General features: G+C 39.2%; 1 protein-coding gene across 1 annotated transcript in view; it reads left to right on the top strand.

The window, feature by feature from the left end:
• Positions 1–26,097, top strand: part of SYTL3 (synaptotagmin-like 3) — a 31,270-nt gene extending 5,173 nt beyond the window's left edge. Inside the window, exons 4-15 of the mRNA XM_009998533.1 lie at positions 1,926–1,977; positions 3,306–3,360; positions 4,272–4,344; positions 7,753–7,877; positions 15,106–15,249; positions 17,947–18,125; positions 19,921–20,020; positions 22,018–22,188; positions 22,408–22,507; positions 23,571–23,679; positions 24,533–24,738; positions 25,967–26,097. Coding sequence (XP_009996835.1) covers positions 1,926–1,977; positions 3,306–3,360; positions 4,272–4,344; positions 7,753–7,877; positions 15,106–15,249; positions 17,947–18,125; positions 19,921–20,020; positions 22,018–22,188; positions 22,408–22,507; positions 23,571–23,679; positions 24,533–24,738; positions 25,967–26,097 — 1,445 coding nt within the window. The remainder of the gene's footprint in view (positions 1–1,925; positions 1,978–3,305; positions 3,361–4,271; positions 4,345–7,752; positions 7,878–15,105; positions 15,250–17,946; positions 18,126–19,920; positions 20,021–22,017; positions 22,189–22,407; positions 22,508–23,570; positions 23,680–24,532; positions 24,739–25,966) is intronic.
• Positions 26,098–26,325: the final 228 nt, after the last annotated feature.

The raw sequence follows: 26,325 nt of genomic DNA, 5'->3' as shown, positions 1-26,325 counted from the left end.
AGCCACCATTTCACTTTGTGCCTCGCTGCAGCTAATTGTTTCAGTTTCGATTCCAGTACCCGTGTGGTATGAAGAGCACTGAACCTTAATTATCTCTTGGGAAACTTGAATAGGAAGAAGTTTATAAAGGGAAGAATATAATCGGGCACATTTTGGTATTCACAAAAGACAGCGGGTAGTATGTTAAGAAGCTGAGCCACATTTCCTCCTAAACCAATTTAGAATTTGAAAGAGTTCACTTAATTCCATGCTAGCTAACATGATTTCTGATTTTAATATATTAATTGACTGATCTTTTAAAGCACAGTTGTATTCCATAAAGATTGTTAATAATTTTCCCTCGTATTCTTTTCAGCAAGTCTAAAGCTGGTATTTTTAACATCTCTCACAGTTATTGGAAAAATGCTGTATTGTTCTCAGACACTGAATCTGGTATTGCAAGATATAAACTGTCCCTCTTTCTAGTTAAAAAAGTGAGTTCTCACCTTGCATTATCAAAGCTTTGTGGGTGCTGGAAGCATTTTTGCTTAGTTAGTCTATTAGTAATGCTGTTGAAATCACAAAGATCTAAGGATATACAGAAGATAAGTCTGCAGGGAGAAATACGTTTTATTTAGTTCCTTTTGATCAGAACAACTTATATAATTAAAGATACTAAAAAATCTCACACTTTGCAACACAGCAGCCGTTGTAGCTAGATATCCTTCAAGCCTGGAGAGACAGTGCCCTCTTTTGGTTTGAAAATATAACAGAAGTGAAATAGTGTCTCTAAAATACGTTTAACTGAAAAAGTACATGTTATAGTGAAGTTTTCTCATATTGCAGAGTTAAAAAAAAAAAGCTACCTCAGCATGCTTTTTAGTAATTTTGTGTAGCTTCTACCTAAGAGTAAAATTAATATATTTTCATAAAAGTTGTATGTTGCTTTTACAGACTAATGAATTTAAAAATGTAAGAAATAATTTAATTATGCCAATAAATCGAGATGCCAAATACTACTTTAGTAATAACAGAGCATTAAGTCTGGAAATCTAATTGAAATTTGTAACAACAATAACTGAATTATTGTTTCTACCGTCACTAAGATCTGCTACTTATATGTAAGTAATAGGTTATAATTAATAACATCTTCAGCAAAGCATGGATCACATGCTACTTGTTGTGTTTGGAATGATTACTGATTAAAGCCACTTCAGGTATTTTCAATCAGCCACTTGTTACATACATTTAGCCTTTCTGTTTGCAATCACTCAGGAGCAAACTGCATTTTTATGTCTCCTTTGTTTCTGCCTGATGGAGCCCTTGGTGTTCTTTACATCATGTGGCTGCTCACCTGAGGAACGTGACAGGGTAGCTATTTCCCCCCAGGGGTGGCTGTAGCAAAGGGGTTTGCTCGTATTTGTGAGCTGGTCACATGTTTTCATGACTGTTCAAGTCTCTAGTAGGAAAAGTGAAAAGAATTTTTCCTAAGATGAAGAGATTACCACATGTCACTCTTGTACATATTTTCAAGCCTTCCACAGTGTTTGAGGCTCATGATTGAAGTGTGCTTCAGCACAGTGGGGCTGTGCACTACATGCCTCCTGGACCTCAGGAAGCTGAGGGCACTTAGCAGCCTGTAGGAGTGGGCCTGTTTGCATCTGTACATCATTGTCCTCAGCATTTGTGAAGAGCTGGTCTGCATGTGTCACCTGTGAGAGGGGAAGGTGTAATTGTGATATAATTTGTGATACAGGAGAGACTTGCATGTTGCTTGGCATGTACACTGATATGTCAGGTAGGGGTTTTCACTCCTGGCTTGCATGAGCTTCTGCAAATAAAGGCCAGTTTCTGAAGTGGCACTGATTTAAAAAAGCATTATGCAGGTGTTAGTAGCTGTTGTTGTTGATAAATGACCTTTGGGTGATCTTGTTTCTCCTTCACAGGCAGACATGAAACAGTTGGTGCAAAGCTCTTGAAATCTTATCAGAAACTGAGGTAAGACTTGTAAAAGGACAAGTGGTCCTAGGACACTGGGAAATTGTATAGGCAATATATTGTATGTTATAAACTGGCCACCAGTTCATGTTTTGTTTTGTCTATTTTTTTTTTAAATTTTGAAAAAGGAATTTCAATACTTTTGGAGTACAAATGATAGAAGCATAGAAAATTTACCATTTTTATCTCTCAGCCATTCCTAGAAAAGGTCTTAAGTACAAAAGAGAGTACTATGTTTACAGTGATGGCTCCTTATTTACTTGAAATGAAGAAATGTGGAGTTTTTTTTATAGGATCTGCTTACATTTTTTTGCATACTTGTTTACACCATTATCTTTCAAATTTACACATTACTTTTGAATGATAAGATACAAAAATGATATACTAGCTGTAATATCAATAACTTAATTATTTCCTCAATGGGAGATATTGCTGATTTTCTAGCTTTAGACTAAGTCGTAGACAAGAAACTCTGTGTTCAGGAAGGTGTGTCTGGTTACTGAAACTTAAGTAAAACATCCAGTTTACACTGAATAAATACTTTTACTTGAGGGCTAAGCATGAACGTACTGAAAATGTTGCCAGTGATGTATAATGAAATATCAGTCTACTTGAACTGGAAAAAAAGCCAACAACAAAGATAAGATACAAAAAATGGTCTTGATTTTATGATAGTTATCTATTGAAACATAGCTGCATAAAACAGAAGCTTACAGTCAGCTAGCTATGATCCTAACCATGGCTGCATAAGGATGTGGTAAAAGAAAAAGAAAATAAAAAAAGAAGTTTACTGGCTGCTTCTAGGGTTTGTAATTGTGCTGTTATCAAACTCAGTCAGATAACTTTTTAATTTTTTTCACAAAAGCTATTTACAACAAATGAAAAGGCTGGAATGCTGTAAAGGGGTCCTAACAGCTCTGGGCCAGGGCAAGGACAAATCCTTTTAGTGTTGAAAATAAAGATGACTGTTTTCTGAAAACATCTCTGAAACAGAGGTGGGGTGTGTTACACTGGAGTTGTGTTGTAACAGTCAGGACAGGGACTGTAATACTGCCATCTATACAGAAGTCTAGGAAGCCTGTCCCAAATTAGGCCTTCCTGATTGTTTTAAATTAATAATTCTGCCTACACCAGCCCAAGATTGGGAAGATAGTAGTCCTAATTCTTACAAACATGTAATAAGCTTGTGCTGCAACTCTTTAAGACCCAGATCTTCAGATTGCGGGAAAGCAGGTAATAAGTATACTGTGCACAAATGTGGTTTATTTATCTATATATTAGCTGAATGTATTAATTGTTTCACTGTTTATTGTCTCTTAAAGTTCTAGTAACATTTCTGTTGTTCCTCCGACTCCACCTCCTTTCACAGCAAGCAACATGACAGTAACTGTAAGTATCTGCAAAATATATGTATGCACAGACCTCTTAGAGTGCCATCCATATGAAAAGGCCAGCCACAGAAATGCAGTAATTAGCAACTGCTGTAGCATCACCTTGCAATGTAAATGCTGTTTTAAGTTCCTGTAATTTTTTTATATGCTGTGTTGGTAGTAGGAGGGAGAAATCAGAGTCTATAATGAGGGATGTTTGCAATTAGTTTTCAGTTTTTGAGGGGAGTGATTAACCCTCTCTAATGGTTTTTGGTGCCTCACTACAAGGAAGGCTGGACTGAGATCTCCTGAACCTATGATATTCAGTAGTCATTTATAAAGAGATCATTCCATATGTTACTCTCATTACTGAGTGACAAACAGTTAATATGATGGTTGCCTTTGCATTACAATTTTTAGTGGACAGAATAGGATGCTATGGCTGAGAACTCTTTGAAATCACACTAAGGTACTGTTTCAGTTCATTTTGGACTGAAATGAGGCTCTGGTTTCAAAACCCATTGCAATTCTGTAAATATTCTAATATATGCATACCTGGAGTTTGATCAAAACTCTTTGATTCAGAGGCTCAAGAACATCTGTAGTAGTAGTAGCATTAAATATGTTACAACAAATCAGTGATGTAATTAGTTGTATTTATGAAATTGCTATTGACATCTCCCTACAACAAGTTCCACTTGCATATCAAAGAATATGGAACCAAAAAGGTTGTTTTCCCTCTTTGTACATTAGTGTGACTGTGGTCAACCATGTCAACGTGTCCTCGGATGTATTTGTCTTCAGAAGAGAGGAAGGGGCTGCAGCCTTACCATCTGATTGTTATGTCTGTAGATACATGATTGTGATAGCTTTAAAACAGCAGATACTGTGTGTTTTCTTACTCTTGGCATCTCCCATTTGCAGGAACTCAGCCAGTCAAAAAGTTTTAATAAATCTGTGGAAAACTTGTTTTTGTCTCTCACAACACATATAAAAAGTAAGTAGTTTTCACTGCTTTGTCATTCTAGACTAACATAGTCAAATGTTTTGATTTTTTTCTAAAATGTTGGCCAAAAAATAGTTATAAACAAAAGGTAATGAGTAATGGCTGAAGTGACTAAGGCCAAGACTGAGTCAACTTGAAAAGCAGAACAGTAAGTCTAATTCTCCTTCAGTATTTTGCTCGTTGTTTAACAAACTGATGATACCAACCCAGAATGCCTTTCTTGTAAAGATGTGAAAAGACTGTATAATTTTAATTTTAAGTTTACTGGGTGTTCAGATGCAGTATATTTAACTCACGCTAGTACAGCTTAATAACCATTTTCTCTCGTAGTGATCTTTGTGTTACCTATCTGCCTGAACCCCAGCAGACCCTCTCAAAGAATCTATCATGTAATGGAAGTAGTTTAACATTTTCATTCACTGGCAATTTTCAAGAGGACTTCCTTCCTCTTTCTCTCTAGTGATATGGTTTATTTCTGTGCATACTGAAGAGCCAGCCAGTCCGAACAGCTCTGTTTTCGTTTTGATGCTTTTGGTTCCTTCCATTCACTTACGCTGCCTGCTGTTCCTTAGGGTGCAGACTGTATGTGCATCTCTAATCTTAACTACACAGAGGACAGCCAGCATTTGTGAAGAACAGATTAAAGGCATCTGTGGCCAGAGGAAAACCACTTCTGAGACTTACACAGATTACAGGGGCTTGCAGATGTGCATGTATTTGAATACACAAAACACCTTAGTGTTTTGTTACTGGCTTCATCTTAGACAACCCCAAATGTGAGATCAGACCTGAAAAAATTTGGCTTTAGTGCCTTTCTGCCCTTTCCCCTAACTCTTGTTTTAGCTCTTGTTTGATCCTTCCTCTAACTCCTTCCATCCATCCTAAGGGGCTGTTCCTCTTTAACTGCACAAATGTGGTGTTATGTCTGTGTGAACACATATTAAAGCCATGTAGAGACACAGTGGCTGTTTGTCCTTCACAGTGGAAGTGTAGTGTAGGGGTGGCACAGGATATTTTGTTATTGGAAGCAGCTAGCCGAGAAGGCATGGAGTTGGATTCAAAGTAATTGATCCTGCATTTAGTTAGTTTGAAGATCGTATCCCACTGTTACTAGTAAAGACTGTCAGGACTGCAGCAAGTTAATGCAATAGTTCACTGCTACCAAAAGGAAGGTCCTACTTCCCCTATGTTATTTCTTCTCTGTTTCTGGCCTTATGCTGCCATTAACTTCAATTAGCACAAGTGTTTCTGGACCCATCTGGAAAGTGATTTAGCTAATTATAAGAGCAGAGTATTAACCCAGATGAAACAAATAGGTACTTTTCTGCTAGTTTAGTGAGTTAAATAGGCTCAAGGTAGGGTATATATGTTGGAGCCTGCACAACAGAGAAAAGGTGCTGGGCCTTGTGCTCAAGAACCAGAGATTGAGGAGGAAACAGCAGTTGTTGCAAAGGGGGATGGCAACAAGTTGTTAGCTCAGTTCAGCTTTATGTGAAACCCCAATTAGGTGCTATCATCCTCAGTTGGGGCAGAATCTTTTAACTTGTGAGAAAATAACAGGCTGTTGCAGTCACTGGAGTAAATTATTGAAACATATAGAAAGTTTTATAGAGATAAAGACTTGTGCTTCTTACCTTAAGAATCCAGCCCTTTCAGACAATATGGTCTCTTAGTGAAACCTGGTACTTCGCTGATAAATACTTACGGTCACGAGTGTCTAAAGTTAGTACTCTGTATCTTATCTAGATAAAAATGTCCTGGTTTGCAGAGGTATTTAATATGCCCAGCTCTTCTGTATTGCAGTAAATAAACCTGGAGAACCTCATTATGCCTCTGATTCTATCACTGGAGCCAGTGTGTGTGCATGTCTGAGAGCAGCAGGAACAAAGGATTAGCGCGTGGAGCACAATGCTGCCATTGTACAGTCTGCTTTTTGTGCTGTTACCTCCTGTTCCAGGGTGGTTTGGCAGCAACAGGAGATTACAATCCAATGGTTGCCATTTGGAGAATGTAAAATGAGTTGCTGGTTGTAGTTTTATTTGCAGAGCAAAATTGCCCTTGGCACTAGAGTTAGTGTCCTTTTTAGTGACCATTTGAATATAGAAGCCAGAGGAGGAATAGATGTGGAGACTGAGCAATCATATTTTTTTCTCACACTAACTTGTACTATAACCTGTTCATTTTAAGAGAGAGTGAGTCAAGCTTGTGTTTCTGCTTCTACTGCTGGTCAAGCTACTCAGATTGTATCTATTCCATTAGATCTCTCACTCCAGTCTCTTTTATGATCTCCGATTTCACTGTGTATTTAAAAAAAACTGGTTTCATTTACAGTCAGAGATTACTTAATTAAGCCTGCCTATGAATATGCCACATGATGCCATAATGGTGTACATGGAGTACAGTAAACATCTGAGAAGAGATTGCTGCTAAGAACAAAATTAAGCCAAAGTGGCTTTAAAAATCACACTTAAGGGTGTGTGTGTATGTTTTTTCAATACCATAATGACATATTATCTGCTGTCTGAGGTTCCTCTACACAGGCTCATGTTATGAGAGAAATATTTTTTTCTCCTGTATGAATTAAACATCTGATAGCCATTTCATGTACCACTTAAAAGTTATTAATTCTTCATGAGAGACTATCTGGGCTTTGCAAGAAAGTGTCTGCTGCTAAGCATGCTGGTTTTCAACCTAAGAACGTGGATGAGTGCTGCCCTTCCCTTTAAGTGAAGTTCTCACTGTACCCTGAGGAATAAGAAGCAAAAGGTGGTGCACTAAATGTCCACTTGGGCTATGGATTTATTAGACAATAATCTAGATGTTATTGAAGTGCTAATTCAGTAAAGTACTTAAGTATGGACATAAACTTATCCATATGAGTAATGTTATTGAGGGCTACTCATGTTTCTAAAATTGTATGTGGTTTGGAACCAGAATATGTAATATCTCTCATCCATATTTTGGATAAATTTCTGAATATTTTTCAATATGCTCAGCTCACTAATTTCCATCATTGCGTTGCTTTATGCTTTATAATTATTTTATTTTTATCCTGAACCAAACCAAACTGCTTTGCAAATCAAGCTACATGGAGGGACTGTAGTAGCTTTTTCTACAAGGAAACTGTATTTGATAGCATACAAGAATTCCTTGCAGCAGCTATAATGATAGGAAGCAAGGAGTATAATTTCCAGTTGAAACAGCAGGAAAGATTTGGCTAGGCAAAATATAATTATACGAAATGGGACAAGCCCTTGCCTTCCCATCTGTTTCTTACTCTTAGGAGATCAATACTAAAATTGAAGGATGAAAGTTTGAAAGCTAGAGAATTAGCCTATAAATCTGCAGGATTGCTTGCCATGCTTGTTAGAGTGACTTATCTCTTTGTTTTCACTTCAGAAATCTCGAAGTCCCAGAATGATATGGCTGATAGAAGTCTCCTAACCACAGACTATGGGAAGAACATGGAAAGAAGGAGGCAAAGAAGGAGCCAGTCTGACACTGCCATCAACATTACAAGCAGGGTATCCATATTATTATACACAATCTCTAACTGTAAGGGTTGTTTCAGGAATGGAATATATTTGTAAGCATAGTTACTTACTCAGTGGGATTTTACTTTTCCTATATGAGCAGGGATTAGCTGATGTTCACTGACTGTGGCCAGAACCCTGATTGTTCACAAGATTTTTGACTAAGTCTGCACACTCAGTCTCAGCCAAGAGCTGAAATGTTAAACTGAGATTTCACAAAGACTGTCACACAGAGAGAGAGAGGATGGGTCTCAGGTGCTCACAGGATATCTTGAGGCTGATTGATGTCTGCTCTGTTTGATTTTTGGGCTGCAGGGAGGTGCTCTGTCTCTTGTCCTACTCCTCTTGCTGCTGAACAGGACCAAGCTATGACCAAACAAAACCCATCCTGACGCTTCCTGAGCACTTTTTCCTTTGGCAAGGAGGGAAGTTGATTGCTGTTAGTTGCTGGGCGACTTCCCTTTTGCTTTGGTTACAGTCTCTAGCTTTCAGTGTTCACTTGAGTAGTTTGAGAAAATCCAGTAATCTGTTTTTCCACAAATTGTGCAAAACTGAAGATGATGTAACAAATCTGCCTTAAAGTTACAGTGAAGATTTTGGTTTTGTACATCTTCACCTCTCAAATGACTGAACTTTGTCCATACTTAGTTTTCCACATAGTGGGTACTTACTGAATTGCCTTTTTCCTTTGAATGAGGTAAATGTGGTCTGCTAAGTGCCTGAATTAGGTGCTGAGAAAAGCTTTTGCTTTAGGCCAGACCTCATGGCAAATATTACTCACAGCTCCCTTGGTGCACACTTTCCACTTTCCTCTGAAGTGTTAGGTGTTGATAAATGAAAGAGACAGGATGTCAGACCACACAAACTAGTGGTTTGAATTAGCCCAGCAAGATCTGTGAACTCTGCAAAATCGGTTCTGGTATTTTTGTATGTAACTATATTATAAACAACATTGGCAATGATATTGACTGCCCAAGTGCTGCTTTCATTGTGGCAAACCACACTTCAGTGCTATTTTATTCCACTAGCAGAGCACTGCTCTTTTAAAGTATCCAAAAACACTGGAGTTGTAGATAATATGAATTTAAACTATGCTTCATTGCTTGCTGATCATACACAGTCTGTCCCTGTTTCATAGATGGCTATGGGTTCTTTGGCTTGAGAATTATTTGTTTGGGATTTTAATTGCCCATTTAAAGATTTAGGAGTTAAATTAGGTTGACTCTTTGCATTACATATTTTGAAAGATAGATTTCAATGTTGTTTGTGTGTCAGAGATCTATTTCTCTGAATCAGAGAGCTTTTGTTTCATTCAAACCAGTCAGAATGTATGTAAGTTAGAATTTTAGTTTTGGTAGAATTACTGTTGATAAATTTTTCTTATTCATTTAATCTGTGCCATTTAAGTTTGGGTTTTTTTATATTGAAGAAAATTTTACTCATTTGTCCCTGTACTTACATGATGGCTTTTTGTATCTTTAATGTTTTTTAAAAAGTATGTTTTTAATCTCTGTCAATGACACTATTGCATTATCCTTCCATTCATTTTTTTTCTTTTCCATCCTTCATTTCTCTTAGTAGGGGTATGTGTTTACATCCTTACTAGAACTATGACTTAAGTTTAGGGACAGAACCTTGCAAAACAAATAATTACTCAAATTTATAACAAAATTTGATGTAGAAGTCTTACTTGTTGTGATTTCCACCTCAGAAAGAAATTTCATTTTCAGAGAATTAATCAAAAGAGTATTCTTTTTCCCCTAGAACACGTGCATTTTTCTTCTAGGAATGACTGGGAAGTAATAGCTGTAAGTTTGTCATTTTGAATGTGCAGGGTGTAAGACTGGGGAACCACTTCAGTCTTAAGAATGCTATCTGTTTCTAAAGTAATTTTTCAAACTGATTATATATTCAGAGCCTAATTTCTTCAGATTAAAGTTGAAAGAGACTCTATTTAACTTCAGTAATAGTGAAAAAACAATCCAATGCCAAGAACTACCAACCAGTGTAAAATCCGGATTTAGGAAGTGAATTGAATTAACCATCTCACCATCAGAATATCAAAGTTCATTAGCGGAGCTGCAATTATATGTGCCTCAGTGGGGAAGAAGCAGACATGTTCAAGCTTTGGGAGCTTTGTGGTGCCTGGGTAGCTGTGGTCTACCCCTCCTGTGGCAGTGGGTGTGTGTTGCTGCGGGCATTCAGAGCTGGACTAAGTGGGAGTCTTGCTTATGTGACCTGATGCTAAGATTAGCACTGGTAGTTATGTTGCTTTGTCAATCACTTACATTCTGTTTAACACAATAGTGGAGTCTTTCTGGTCCATGTAGAAGCTAAAATTCACTGTGTATAGGTTGTTTTTTTAGCAAGTAAAATTGATGGTGTTTCAGGTTTCTATAAACCCACACAACATCCTGGTCTCCAAACTGACAAGACCTGGATTTGTTCCACCTCAGAAAGAAATTTCATTTTCAGAGAATTAATCAAAAGAGTATTCTTTTTCCCCTAGAACACGTGCATTTTTCTTCTAGGAATGATTGGGAAGTAATAGCTGTAAGTTTGTCATTTTGAATGTGCAGGGTGTAAGACTGGGGAACCACTTCAGTCTTAAGAATGCTATCTGTTTCTAAAGTAATTTTTCAAACTGATTATATATTCAGAGCCTAATTTCTTCAGATTAAAGTTGAAAGAGACTCTATTTAACTTCAGTAATAGTGAAAAAACAATCCAATGCCAAGAACTACCAACCAGTGTAAAATCCGGATTTAGGAAGTGAATTGAATTAACCATCTCACCATCAGAATATCAAAGTTCATTAGCGGAGCTGCAATTATATGTGCCTCAGTGGGGAAGAAGCAGACATGTTCAAGCTTTGGGAGCTTTGTGGTGCCTGGGTAGCTGTGGTCTACCCCTCCTGTGGCAGTGGGTGTGTGTTGCTGCGGGCATTCAGAGCTGGACTAAGTGGGAGTCTTGCTTATGTGACCTGATGCTAAGATTAGCACTGGTAGTTATGTTGCTTTGTCAATCACTTACATTCTGTTTAACACAATAGTGGAGTCTTTCTGGTCCATGTAGAAGCTAAAATTCACTGTGTATAGGTTGTTTTTTTAGCAAGTAAAATTGATGGTGTTTCAGGTTTCTATAAACCCACACAACATCCTGGTCTCCAAACTGACAAGACCTGGATTTGACAGATGGATCACTTGGTGGATAAGTAATTGGGTGAATGGCCACACCCACAGAGTTGTGGTCAGTGGTAGAGTGTCCAAGTGGAAGCAAGTGACAAGTGGTGACCCTTAGGGGTCAGTACTGGGACCACTGCTGTTTAGTATCTTTGTTGGAGACATGGACAGAGTGATTGAGTGTATCTTCAGCAAGTTTGCTGATGATACCAAGCTGTGTGGAATAGTTAACACCCTGGAGGGAAGTGATGCCATCCAGAGGGACCTTGACAGTCTTGAGAGGTGGGCCCATGCCAACCCCATGAAGTTCAACAAGGGCGCAGTGCAGAGTCCTGCACCTGAGTCGGCGCAACCCCAGACACAAATACAGGCTGGGGGGAGAATGGCTGGAGAGCAGTCCTGAGGAGAAGGACATGGGGGTGGTAGTAGATGAGACCCTCAACATGAGCTGCCAGTGTGTGCTGGAGCCCAGAGAGCCAATTGCATCTTGGGCTGCATCAAAAGAAGTGTGGCCAGCAGGGCCAGGGAGGTGATTCTGCCCCTCTACTCTGCTCTGGTGAGAGTTCACCCAAAGTACTGTGTACAGCTCTGGATCCCTCAGCACAGGAAAGACATAGAGCTGTTGGAGAGGGTCCAGAGAAGGGCCACAAAAATGATCAAAGGGCTGTAGCACCTCTGCTATGAAGACAGGCTGAGAGAGTTGGGGCTGTTCAGCCTGGAGAAGAGAAGGCTCCAGGGAGACCTTATAGCAGCCTTTCAGTACTTGAAAGAGGCCTACAGGAAAGATGGGGAGGGGCTTTTCACCAGAGAGAGTAGTGATAAGACATGAGGTCCTTCATTTCTCTTAGTAGGGGTATGTGTTTACATCCTTACTAGAACTATGACTTAAGTTTAGGGACAGAACCTTGCAAAACAAATAATTACTCAAATTTATAACAAAATTTGATGTAGAAGTCTTACTTGTTGTGATTTCCACCTCAGAAAGAAATTTCATTTTCAGAGAATTAATCAAAAGAGTATTCTTTTTCCCCTAGAACACGTGCATTTTTCTTCTAGGAATGATTGGGAAGTAATAGCTGTAAGTTTGTCATTTTGAATGTGCAGGGTGTAAGACTGGGGAACCACTTCAGTCTTAAGAATGCTATCTGTTTCTAAAGTAATTTTTCAAACTGATTATATATTCAGAGCCTAATTTCTTCAGATTAAAGTTGAAAGAGACTCTATTTAACTTCAGTAATAGTGAAAAAACAATCCAATGCCAAGAACTACCAACCAGTGTAAAATCCGGATTTAGGAAGTGAATTGAATTAACCATCTCACCATCAGAATATCAAAGTTCATTAGCGGAGCTGCAATTATATGTGCCTCAGTGGGGAAGAAGCAGACATGTTCAAGCTTTGGGAGCTTTGTGGTGCCTGGGTAGCTGTGGTCTACCCCTCCTGTGGCAGTGGGTGTGTGTTGCTGCGGGCATTCAGAGCTGGACTAAGTGGGAGTCTTGCTTATGTGACCTGATGCTAAGATTAGCACTGGTAGTTATGTTGCTTTGTCAATCACTTACATTCTGTTTAACACAATAGTGGAGTCTTTCTGGTCCATGTAGAAGCTAAAATTCACTGTGTATAGGTTGTTTTTTTAGCAAGTAAAATTGATGGTGTTTCAGGTTTCTATAAACCCACACAACATCCTGGTCTCCAAACTGACAAGACCTGGATTTGACAGATGGATCACTTGGTGGATAAGTAATTGGGTGAATGGCCACACCCACAGAGTTGTGGTCAGTGGTAGAGTGTCCAAGTGGAAGCAAGTGACAAGTGGTGACCCTTAGGGGTCAGTACTGGGACCACTGCTGTTTAGTATCTTTGTTGGAGACATGGACAGAGTGATTGAGTGTATCTTCAGCAAGTTTGCTGATGATACCAAGCTGTGTGGAATAGTTAACACCCTGGAGGGAAGTGATGCCATCCAGAGGGACCTTGACAGTCTTGAGAGGTGGGCCCATGCCAACCCCATGAAGTTCAACAAGGGCGCAGTGCAGAGTCCTGCACCTGAGTCGGCGCAACCCCAGACACAAATACAGGCTGGGGGGAGAATGGCTGGAGAGCAGTCCTGAGGAGAAGGACATGGGGGTGGTAGTAGATGAGAACCTCAACATGAGCTGCCAGTGTGTGCTGGAGCCCAGAGAGCCAATTGCATCTTGGGCTGCATCAAAAGAAGTGTGGCCAGCAGGGCCAGGGAGGTGATTCTGCCCCTCTACTCTGCTCTGGTGAGAGTTCACCCAAAGTACTGTGTACAGCTCTGGATCCCTCAGCACAGGAAAGACATAGAGCTGTTGGAGAGGGTCCAGAGAAGGGCCACAAAAATGATCAAAGGGCTGTAGCACCTCTGCTATGAAGACAGGCTGAGAGAGTTGGGGCTGTTCAGCCTGGAGAAGAGAAGGCTCCAGGGAGACCTTATAGCAGCCTTTCAGTACTTGAAAGAGGACTACAGGAAAGATGGGGAGGGGCTTTTCACCAGAGAGAGTAGTGATAAGACATGAGGTAATAGTTTTAAACTAAAAGAGGGGAAGAAATTCTTCACCATGAGAGTGGTAAGGTGCTGACACACGTTGCCTAGGGAGGTTGTGGAAGCCCCGTCTTTAAGGCCACTTTGGATGAGGTTTTGTGCAGCTCAGTCTGATGTGAGGAGTCCCTGCTTATAGCAGGGATAATCTTTAAGGGTCCCTTCAAACCTTAACCATGTTACGATTCTATAAAGTAGAAGATAATTCTCTGCTGCAAAATGTGATGTTTTGGGTTTCTTTGGGGTTTTTTTGAGACTATGTTCTGAATGCATTTTCTGTCTGTTTCCTTCTCACAAGGAACTTAATGAATTCTTACATCTGTTCCTATGATAGGACAGTTATATACACATAGCAGTGTCTCTGCTTTATAACAACAGTATACTGGTTTGGATTTTGCTTATCCTGTTTTTTCAGAAGTAATCTCAATGTGTTACCTCCTATATTGTCTCCATTCTTTATTACTCTCTGCTAATTGTGCAGGAGAAGTTACCAGGTTTGTTAAATATATATTTATTCCTTTTATGGAAATAAGTCCCAATCCTTTTTGTTGAGTCAATCAAAATATATTATTTCTTGTCTTTCAGGTAATCCCTGTAATTATTTTTTTTAATAAATTATTTTCTTGATCTTAACCATGTAACATTTCTTACTTCACTCTTTTCCTACCCATCAAACTGTGAACATACTTTTCATAGATTGTATTATCCAGGGGTACTGGTACACCAGAATAAGCTAATATCCATCTTCAGAACATTTCGAGCCTTTTGTGTTAGTCTTTGGCATTTCATTGTATTAAGAGTTGTTACTAGTAACAGAGGTGGCTGAAGGTAAATCTCAAAGGGGTTTGCTACTATGTGTCTTAATTTCCCACAAATTACCAGTGTTTTCATGGCAAAATTGGAAAGCTGAATGGACTCAGTTGAAACAAAGTCAAGAACATGTCAGAAATTCAAACCTTTTCTATAATGAAAGCTAAGTAAGAACTTGTGAGTCTGTTTCTATTTTCAAGTCTCTTTCTACTTGCATTCATTCTTGCATAGGTAGATATGGGCATGTGTCATGCATATTGCAAAATACTATTGTTAATTTCCTGGAGGCAAGATTCTTTTTTCTTCCAAAATTATTGTTTTGTTAAAGGCTAGCAAGGCCTTTCATTAGTATGTTGCCACTTCTGGTGTGTTATTAGTAGACTATTCTTAGTAATTGCTGTGGTAGTGATCCCAAGATTAGGTGGTGGTATGTTGATTTCAGAAAATTATTAATATAATGAATGTTCTACTAGCTGGAATGAGAGAGTTGTAAATCAACATTTAAATTAAGTTATTTCATTGTCTTGGCAAGCATGTCACCTGCGTGACATTGATCAGAGTAGGTTGTAGCTCTTTCCTGAGTTTTCTTCTGACAACATGACTGGAGGAATCGGAGCATTTTTCTTAAATTAAAAGAAATAAAGAATTACTTGCTGAATTTCTTACAGATGAAAAGTACACCCAGTCTTCAGGAGCTTATCACTGGGGCACAAAGTAGCAGTGAAATTCTGACCAAAATGAACTGCAAGGAAGAAGAAGACATGACAACCAGTTCCACAAGTGATGCAGTTTTCTGTGATGGCAGAAAACATGTAAGTTAAAGGGCAAAGCACAACAGATCAGTTACCTCATGGGAACAGACATAAAAGCTAAGATCTTGTGAAAAATGTTGGTGTGTTTTGGATTGTATTACAAAATGAAAGAATAATTTTTCTTGAGTTTGTGTCTGATGAAAGACTGACTACCTGACTACTGATTGGCACAGTCCTCGTAGTAACTGAACTTTCTGCAGCATTAGCCAAATCAAATTAATAATGGATAATTAGTAGATGGATGTATCCATTAATAGTTGATAGATCAGCTTCCTCTGAATTTCACAAACGCAACTAACATTCTTCCCATCTTTAGATGAGGATTGGGATTGTGAACATGGTTCTTTCTAACCTACCAGCTATATTTTTATCTTAAAACTTTAACAAAAGTGTTTTGTTATTCTGCAAGAACTGTGGTAATGGAAATGTCAGTGGCGATTCAAATGTCAGAATGTCAGTGAACAAAGAGGAAGCTGACAGTGATGGTAGCCAGGAGGGCAGTCCTTAGGTTTGTGGGATGGCACTGAGTCATCTTCTGATGGGTGGTATTTTGGATACTGCAAATGAAAGAGAAGGAAGCCAGTTACAAATGAATTCAGCACATGCTTTAAAGCTTATGTGATGAACTGTGGAAGCTAATTTCTGTGTACTAGTGATTAGGTTAAGCAGAGTGAAATATCCAAAGAATCTATGACTGATATTGGAAAGAAGGGAATTAAAATTACTTCTAGGGAATCAAAATAAAACCAGCCTGCTCACTTTGCAGGGTATAATGACACACAAGCACCTTGGTGCTGTCTCATAGTTTACTGCACTGTGGAGTATGAGGTGTTGAACTGACAAATGGATAGTATTTTTGGATGACATTTGTGATTTTAATGACAACCATATGAACTGGGCTATAGACAGCCCAGGCTTAAAAGTATTTTCTATTGCCTTATTAAGGGGAAGTTCAAGTTCAATTAAATTTCCCTTTATTGGTAAGTCTTGGATGTTGATGACTGCTCCATGAAAATGTATCTTCCATATTATCAGATGGCATTGCTTCTAGTCATGCCAGCAGGAGTGCAATACATGAAGCCATTGCTAAATTCCTGTTCACAGAATCAAATGGATGAGTGATTTCTACATTGAATGTCCTGATCAGATGGGAGATGTACGTAGTGATATTCAGTCCAGACAACATTAATCAAAACACTTGTCCAGCTTCTCTAAATAAATAAGAGGTTTTGTGGAGTAAATATAGGGGACTTCTGCAGAAGTGGTTTTTTTTAGGACATATGAACTAAGACAAAAATCCATTTGCATTCCTTTGTCATGAAGGATTTGGGTGGAAATAAGCATTTTCCAGTCAGAATAACAAAAATATGTCAGTGAGTGAAAGAGCAGAGCTGAACAAAGCTGCAGGGGAATCTGGTTACACTGAAAAATGTCTTGGGGCGGAAGCATCAGGTCAAAACTGACTTTTCCTTCATCAAGTTTGTATGTTACTTAGAGCTTTTAAGATGGAGTAGTTAGCTTCTTTGATTAAGCTGTTGGTGTGAGCTATAAAATGAGTATTTGCCAAGATGCACAAATGAAGAAGAGCATCTGCATGGAAGAGGCACATAATCTTACAAATACTGCTCTGCACTCTTAGCTGCTGGGCTGTGCAGTTCAGAACTCCTTAGCTAACCAGTCCCATGTGTGGTGGTGTTTCTTTTCAGATAGAGGAGGGGTCTAACACAGATAGCTTAGCAATCTAAGGCTATGTTTCTGTGAGATCAATCACAACAACAAGTGTGTCTTCATGACATAAGCTATGTGAAAGGTTTCTAGAGCTTGCCTTAAAGAACATAATTAAAAATTATCAGAGACCTGACTATTTTGATTGAGTTGATAATTTGTTGCAGTGAAGGCTAGATAGTACCAGAAAGTTACGTGCCTGTGCTGGTTCACAGAAATTATTATAGCCTATTCCTTCATTGCAGTTTTATGAGCTCTGTAAATGCTAGACAGTAATGCTGTTTATCTGTCTGGGTGGGCAGCATCCAAACCTTTGCCCTGTAGATAAAAGTAGGAGAGAGGAGAAAAAGTGGCTCAGGTGAGCTAGGAAACACTTTCTTTATGTACTAACATACGACAACTGGATATCTTCATATTTTAACCTTTCCTCAATGGTCTGCTGTAGTGTGGAGTATGTAATTTTTAAATGGAATTGGGGGATTATGTATTTACTGAATGTGAACTGCCACTCTTTTTTCCTTTAATATATCATAGAACCTAGCATAACAGCAGTGTACCCTGCTATGAGCTATATATTAAAAACAGTCTAGTTCAGTATTATGTATGTTCTTAGATTTCAGAGGTTTTTTCACTCTCTTCCCTTCAGTCATTCCATTTTCCCATAGGAAGCCATACAGTAGTTTTACTGAGAGGAAATTTCTAGATCTAGAAGTTACCTAAGAAAGTATTTTCTTAGCCTAGAAAACTTTATGAAGAGAAGAAAAACAAAGCAGTGGAATTGCAATTGCAGTCATAATTTTCAGGGCTTTTGTGGAAGTGATGGAATGCTTTATACAGGTTACCCTAAATATTCGTGGTCTGCAGTAGCTCTTCAGTCATGTCACTAAACATACTGACGTTTGAGGGAAAGAAATAATTGTTTTCTGCTGTTTGATCTGAAGCTACTTTTTCCAAACATTTGTCTTTTCTTAGGGGAGTTTATATAGTCTTAACAGCACTTGCACAGAATCTGGCAATTTTGGCAAGGCCAACATCACAGGGGAGATAGAGTTTGCAATAAGATACATCTTCAAAACTTGCATCTTAGAAATTTGCATCAAGGGATGCAAGAATCTGGCCTATGGAGAGGAGAAGAAGAAGAAGTGTAATCCGTAAGTATTTTGTAGAGACTGCTTTTGTGCTTTCATCTTCCTCATCTCTAATAAGAATAGAAATTGCAGATATTGCAACACGTTTTAAAATCTAACGCTGTGTAATAATTGTTTATTGTAAGAGGAAGAAGTGTCTTCTTCTGTGGATAAAATATGGCATAGAAATTTTTGGTTGGACAGTTAAGCCTTGGTGATTTGTCTGTTTGTTACTAAACGATCCTCTCTGACCAAGCAACAACCATTCATAGAAAATCACTGAAATACCTGTTCTTGCCCCTGCTGTCACACTGTGTTGGAGCACTTGAGTGACCACACTGCAATTGTGGACGTGCAGTCACCTTCACTCAGAAGGAAAATTACTTTTGTGCATGTTGCAGAGGGTGTTCATGAGGTGAACTTGGTGAGGAAAGGAACCTTGCTGGAACAGCAGCTCATGAAGCAGAGCAGTTTGGGAGCATTTCAGAAGTGGGTCAGGGTTTTAAAGTGTCCTGGTAACTAAACCAAGCAAACAGATGCAGGAAGCCAGAAGGGCAATGTGGGGAGTGTGGTGAAGTGAACAAGATGTTCTTTATTGGTAGATATTTATATGTTTCTGTTCGTTTCCAAGCCAACAGAGAAAGTACTTAACACCCTTGCCAAAAAGTTGACTTTTAATTCCTGTTTAAAACCTATTGAATTTAGTTTGTCGCCTGGTTTGAGGTCTGACTGGCTACTTTTTAATTAAATTGATCTGGGATGATAGAGTAAGAGGCTGAAACTTCTAGTGTCTGAATATTTTTAGTAGTTTTGCCTACAGATAAGTTTTGAAAGAATAGGAAAGATGTGCAAGTCCTGATGATTTGAGACAGAGCTGGGTTTATTTACCCAGTAAGTTAATCAAGAGGCTGTTTTAAAATAGGTTTAAATCATAATATCTGAAATACATACCAAAAACACAGTCTAAAAATACTTAGTATTATGTTAAGAATCACTCCTTTCTGTGTCAAGATGTGAGCCTGCCCTGTCTATTTAGTTTTAAAGCCATAACACACAGCCTGCTGTCTGCTGAACTCAAATTAAGGGGCATACGTATTCATGTTCATGTGACCTAAACACACCCTTTAAACTTCAGGTAGGAGCCATTAGCGCTTGATATTGGTCCAACTCAACTTCCAGATTTTTTTTTTACTGGTTTTCATTGAATTAATATTAGGGCAATTTTGAACACTCTTATATAATGTTCTACTTCCACTCTAGTGGTTATTAGAGCAATTGGCTTCTGTAAGAGTTGTGAATTATTACATATTATTTGTATGATTATACCTTTTTTTGCTACATTGTACTTGGAGTTGTAAAGATGAGATATTTTCTTTGTGAACAAACTGCAATGCTCTAGAAGTTGATTGATTTGATGTTTTCTTTTCTTCAAGCCCACAATATACTGTGTATTTGCATCATAAAGTTGTCACTACAACTGACATGGTGACTTCCTTAGTTGCTGTTTTATCAGAGGCCAAGAGTATGGAAACAAAACATTCCTACTCAAATCATAATCCCTTCCCAAATAGAATAGATTGAAACACATTAACTGAATGATATACAGGGATCCTTAGAGTTTGTCTGCTTTTATTGAGAAAGGATATGAATCACAATTTGCCATTTTATCGCTTGGAAAATTACCAAGTCAATAACATTGCTTAAGAATTAAGAAAAATTTCCTCTCATCCAATTAATTTGTTTTCATAGTTTGTGGGGGTTTTGGTATTTTTTGTTTCCTTCTGGTCGCTTTCCCTTCATCCTTTTCTCTGTCTACAAGGTATGTAAAGGTTTATTTGCTTCCTGATAAATCTCGGAGCAAGCGGAAGACAATTGTCAAAAAGAACACAGTGGACCCAGAATTCAATGAGACTCTGAAGGTATAATTTGCAATGGTGTTCTATAAGCATCCTTTTCCATGGTAATGTCTCCTTTTGTCATGTACAATCCTGCAAGTTCAGAATTGTCCTGATGAGCCAAATCTAGGAGTCAATGACAGAAATAATTTTTTAAAAATAAAATGTTTTTCAGTCCAAATAAGAAAAAATGCTTTGGGAGTTACGTCAGTAAATTGCAAACCATTGGAAAAGTCTGCCTTCATCCATGGAAATGCTCTTAATGGATTCTAGTGTTGTTCCTAGTTACCTTGTGACAAAAGCCATTGACACTTCTGTTTGGACATTCAGGAAGTGGGTGTATTGCAGAGCTGTGACTCTTTTCTAAGTGCCCCTTTCAGCTGATACCCCTTTTGCCAGTGCACTCGAGTGGCTCTGCAGGCAGCTGGACACTGACTCAATTCCACCACCTCTAAAATGGTGGCCACTTTCTTTTCCCTGTGCAATTGATGCCAGGCCTTCTCTTTGGACTAATTTCAAATACTAATAACCCCACCAGAGAACAGTAGATATTATTTTAATTCCTTTAATGCCTTGCAGTATTACATCTTGCATCCTTTTAAGAACTGTGTGGAGAAAACAGAAGCTGCTATTCTCACTCCACAGATGCTTAGTAAAAATGTGAAGCTGAAGGTGGGTCTAGTTTGGTTGTTCCCAGCTCCAGTTTTGTACTCTGATCACTACAAAACCATTTTTTGGGTGCATCAGCAAGCTGCAGTAGCACATAAGGTGATGAGTTCTTCAGTAATTAAATGATATGAAGCAAAGTTAATGGAAGGATAAACTTGTATTGTTGCTTCCTGAACTTCACAAAAGTATCTGAGAGAATGAACATCAAGAGTTTGTAGGGAGTGAAAAAGACAAAATGTTTGAAAAGACCATTGTTAAAATTCCATAACAAAACCAAAAATTATGTAATCCCTAAATCTGTGTACAGGGTTTAAGTTGGAAGAAAAAAAGAGCCTGAAGTTGGAATGATTGGTCCTAATTTTATAGTTTATATACAATGCCTGAGTCATACAGAACCAATAAAGGGAGTATGAGAGCCATGCCTGAGCTGCTGCATGAACACTAAAGGTAGTTTAATGAGAAATCTTTTACATTAGTTTAATTATTAGTTAAATAATAAAAAACGGAGATCCAGAGCAGCAGAAATGGTCAAAAGAGCACAGCACTAGTGCAGGTTAATGACATCATGACATTGAGGTCCAACTTGTGATTCAGCTGCAAATTAAGGCATCTGCATTTAGGTCGCTGCATGTATGAGAGGGGTGTGAGTCCTCCTGTAAAGCCTGGGTAGCCCAGTGTGATTTGCCCAGAGCCTACCCCCAGCTGTGATTCAGCAGCCTAAATGTGGGTGTAGCACTGCCCTTGTCCATGCCATTGCCTCCAGCTTTCAGTACAGGTGGGTGCAAGCCACCTGTAGGCTGGGTGTCATATTTGCCAGCCTCCTGTGGGTATAATAGATACCCAGCAATGGCCCAAAGGGCTCTAGTTATGTTATGTAGTTATGTGGGTCAAGGCTTTAATTAGTGGTCAGCTGAATTACCACTGAATGTTTTATTTCCTTGCCCTTAGTGCCTACATTGAGTAGATGTCCACTGATTTCTGATGTTTCAGCATGTTTGTTAGGTGTCTTAATCTTGAACTGATATCCACAGCAGCCAAATTCTGCTGGGAGTGAAAAACAGAAAAACAAAAAAAAACAGAAAAAATGGTGAAGGATTATTTACAGTTCTGAATCAGTAATCAGCATCTTCAGGAAGGCAGGCCAAGGTATTCCTGGAATGCTTGTTCATATTTGTATGAGCACTATTTAGCATTTAAGTAGTGGGGCAATGCATAAATTGCAAAGCACATGCAGACAACATGGCTCTGTCTGAATCCAGATGCCTTCAGCCATGCTATGGCTGGGCTTCCTTGGAGCATGGGCCTGCATCCATCCTGTGGACTGGTTTGTAAATCCTGTTTTATCTTTCTAGTACAAGATTGAATACCCACAGCTGGGAAGTCGGCAGCTTCAGATCTCTGTGTGGCATGCAGGAGCCCTCAAATCCAGGGTGTTTTTGGGGGAAGTGGTGATTCCACTAGCAGCATGGAATTTTGAAGATAACTCAATGCTATTTTTCAACTGGTACCAGCTCAAAGCCAAGGTGATTCTTAGTTTTTGTGCTTAGTTTTATCTTAAGAGCAGGATGTAATGAAAGCTATGAAAAAGATCAGCCTTCTGATCTTTTTCTGAAGTAATGGAGGGAAGAATGCTGTCAGTCCAGCCTGTTAGTAAGACATGATGCAAACATAAATAAGCTGTGAGCATGAAGTGGAATAGAATGGCTGCAGTAATGAAGACTTCTGTATGTCCCTTCCTACAGCTTGAAAAGCCTGAAGATTATCTTATCCAGTACAGTGGCGAACTCCTTGTGTCTGCAAGACTGTCAGTACCAGCCCGGTATAAACATTTCCAGTTTGCAGGTATAAAACATTTCAGCACACATTAATCCCTTGGCTAGAAAAGATTTTGTATCAATGAAAGACTGGCAATGCATCCATGTAGCATTCTTGTGTGGCATTGATAACAGCTACTGCAAACTCTGGTTTGTGGTGTGTTATATTTTTAATTTATTAAAGCCCAAACACCTGCCAACTCAATATTTTTGTTCTTTTTAATGTCAATGAAAGCTGCATGTTATAATGGCAGCAGTATGATCCTTCCAGCTGTTTGGCTGGACAGCTTGTGCCTGTCATGGTGTTGCCACGAGATCTTATTCTGGAGATGGTGTATCAGTTTACTGACCAAGACAGAAAGCTGCCAATTTTGGGAAAAGGTGGAAGGGATATGGCTGCAAGGATACCAGACCAGCACCCTTAGCTTCCTCTAGTTGTCTCATTTTAGAGATTGTTTCACTTGGAAGATGTTAGGTTCAAAATGTACAGTAAGGATTCAGTTTTTGGTGATGGAAGACTTTTATCTTAAGTATTGCTGTAGTGTGTGAGAGCAAGCATCTGCAGCTGGAGTAAAATAAATGCTTTGGGGGGAGAGGACAACCTACTGTTCCTTAGCTCCCTTGATCATGGTGAGTTATGCAGACTTTCAGAGATCTAATAGTGCTCTGTGTGTTCAGGATCATAGCAACAGGTAGAGACCAATAGATCTAATTAGATGTTACTTTTGTTGCCTTTTGTATTCCAGGTGGTCCCAAAGTCACCAGGTTGCTTTCCTCAATTTTTCTTCCCTATGCGTGTCTACGTCCTGGGTCTCTGCTCTCTAACTGGAGCTGTAACGCAGAAGCACTGTTGTTCTGTGGGCTTGGCTCTTTCTCCTGCCTCTGGCTGTGTTTTAGAGAACCACTCCTGTGGGTACTGCCCTGTGTTTACTTTTCACAGCAGGTTAAAATCTTTCAAACGATCCTAGTACAGCACTAGGAATCCTTATCACAGTAATACTGCTTAGTCATTTTACTTCTTACTTACAGCAGCAGCTTGGGCTATCAGCTGAACCAATGCATTATCTAATTGATAAATGCTCCTGTTTCAGGAAAAAAAGACCAAGGAGCTCCCAGCTGCCAGCTTCAGGTTATGATATTTGGGGCCAAGAACTTGTCCATGCTGAGGTCTGCTGGAATGCTGAACTCATTTGTTAAAGGGTATGTATGAGACCAAACACTTCAAATAGAAAATATGTCACGCAGATTCTGTGCAAAGATCTGTATTAGTGTGTTTGCAGCAGGAGTCTGGCTCAGGAAAGTGGCATTGTCCACAGTCTTGGTCAGGCTTCCTTGTTCTGGTGGCATTTGGCTATCTGCACAACAGCAACACTCAGCAGGGCAGTGACCTGCTCTTTGGGTCCTGAATGGAGCTTCAGAATCTACTTATGACATTAAAATTTAGGGTTCATTATTTTAAGTATCTGCTTTTAGATATTAGAAGAGGAGGGGAAGAAAGTGCAAGTCAAAAGGGTATTTTCATCCCTGTTTTCAGCTGAGCCTTTGCAGAACTAATTATAGGTTTCGCTGTGCTGAAAAGGAAACTTTTGTCCTCTTCATTCTAGACATTTTAAGAGGAGGGACTAAATTTTCCTTCAATGTGCTGAGTAGCTTCTATGTGGGATCATTTTTCTCACTTACTGTCAGGCATCAGATGCCATTGGAAGTAGGATACACTTAACATCTCAAAGCCATTTCACCCTGTATGGCATCTATCTTCAGTGAAATGGGTGAACATTCTATCTAATGAGGGGCAGTATTGGGTAACAATGTGGGGAGTAAAGACTTCTACAGAAGTGACAGCTGAAGAGCCTACTTGCAACCACACTGAAGGCAGACAGGAGAAGGAGCAAGCCCCAAAATAAACACACTAGCACCATGTTCTATCTTGCACTCAAGCTGAACTTTTTTGCTATTTGAGGCAAACCAAAGGGCCCTATTTGACTATTGCAAATGTTCCATTTTCTGGTTGAGAAATCAGTAACCTTGCTGAACTCCCCTTGTTTTTGGCAAGCTGTCTTATTCTGCCAGACCAAACAGAGGTTAAGCGAAAGTCTCCTGTTCTGAAGAAAGAAGTCTGCCCCCAGTGGAAACATTTGTTTGTCTTTGATGATGTTACCTCAGCTCAGCTCCAGCAATCCTGCCTACACTTGACTGTCTGGGACCAGACAGCTTTCAGCCCAAGCGATCAGTTCCTAGGAGGAGCCAAACTTGGTGCAAGTAAGTTCTTTATCAGTACAAACTGAAGGTAATTTGGGGAAAAAGTTCACATAGTTTACATTATAACAAATAATATTCACACTGTGCTTTTTACCTGCCTACACATACAGCCCCAGGTCTTGTCCTAAGCGACTTGCAATCTTGGGCTTTCAGCCTACCAGAACCAATGCATGTGGCTTAGTTCAGGTCTGTACAGAAGCTCATGGTGTCAGGGGGAATTTTCAGAAAAGCCATGGCCAGCATGGTCTCTTTTAGTGCCAGCACCTGGCCATGCACAAAACAGGCACAGAAAAGTTGGGCAGAGTCAATTAATCTAGGGCTTTTTTTTTTTTTTTTTTTTTTTTGAGACTTGTTCCTTGAACTGTTTTCTGTAAGTTGGATACTTTTAGCTACTGTCTTATCAAAAGGAAGGAGAAGCCCTTATGATCTAGTAGACTCCCACCTTGCTTATATTTGTTCTTCTTATTTTACATCCACAAATCAATTCCAATCAATGGGAGCTACAAAAAGTGAACCTTGCTCAGAAAAGCCTATTGGACACCTGAGTTTTGGGCTCTGTTATGACATAAGAGCAAGTCCTCTTTCTCAAGGCTGAGGAACCCTCTGCTCACTGACTAGACCCTGTTTAACTGGTAGTTGATCAGGGAAATATTGACACTTGAAGACTGCCCAGTGAGATCTGTCTTCCCAGTGCTTTGGTTTCAGTATTTGATAGAAAAGGCTTAAAATATTGAGGCTTAGTCACTTTGTTATGGTATCAATGTACACTTTAGAGGAGTATTATCAGGCTTCCTCATGAGCTTCTTTTGATCATCCTACCAAGCATTTTTTTTCTGCTGGAGCAGGGATTTCTGAGTGAAGATGACTGTCCAAGCCCTAAGCCTAGTCATGCATTCAGGTAATGGGGGATAAACTCAAGTAGGAAGCTTTGTGCCATTCTGCTGTTTTCAGTAGGCACACTTGCTCCTCTGCTTTTAAGTCATACAACCAAAACATTTTTCTGTGCTGCAAGAGGAGAGCAAGTCATCCTAGTTAAACAGGATGTAAATAATGCTTCAGAAGTGTAACTATAGTTTATTGCAATTAATGCCTGAGCTGCTAGAGAACAGCTGAAATTGCTAGAGAAGTGGGATAAGCAGGTGGTTTGTTAACCTAGTCAGTTGGGCCAGAAGTTGGGTAAGGCCAAGTGAAAAGTAACCCTGTGACCTTTCCTTTTACTTTCTTGCAGAGGAATCCTGTGGCAGTGTGGACCTTGTTTCTCAGTCGGTGCTCCAATGGCAGGAAGTGCTCCACAGGCCAAACACATGGGTGGACTTCACACTTGTGCTGCATTCAAATGAGGAAAACTTTAAGTCATGAAAGATTACACCACAGCAACTTCTCCTTCCCTATGTGTGACTGATGTTTTAAATTTAAGTGGCATATACCTTTCAGGTCTGGGGAAAGGTACACTGTAACTGTACCTATTTCCCAAAAGCTGGAGTTATGCAGCTGAAAGTGTGTGATGTTCTGAAGGTTTTATTTCTCCAAAAGCCAAGGATTTGTTATCCATGTCTTCAGCTGGACTGTAAGGTTAGTGTTTTTTCA

This window comes from Chaetura pelagica, unplaced genomic scaffold (genome assembly GCF_000747805.2).
Source record: "Chaetura pelagica isolate M959 unplaced genomic scaffold, ChaPel_1.0 scaffold455, whole genome shotgun sequence".
NCBI classification, from domain to species: domain Eukaryota; kingdom Metazoa; phylum Chordata; class Aves; order Apodiformes; family Apodidae; genus Chaetura; species Chaetura pelagica.
Note: the sequence above shows the minus strand (reverse complement) of the source record. Positions and strands in the feature narration are given on the sequence as shown.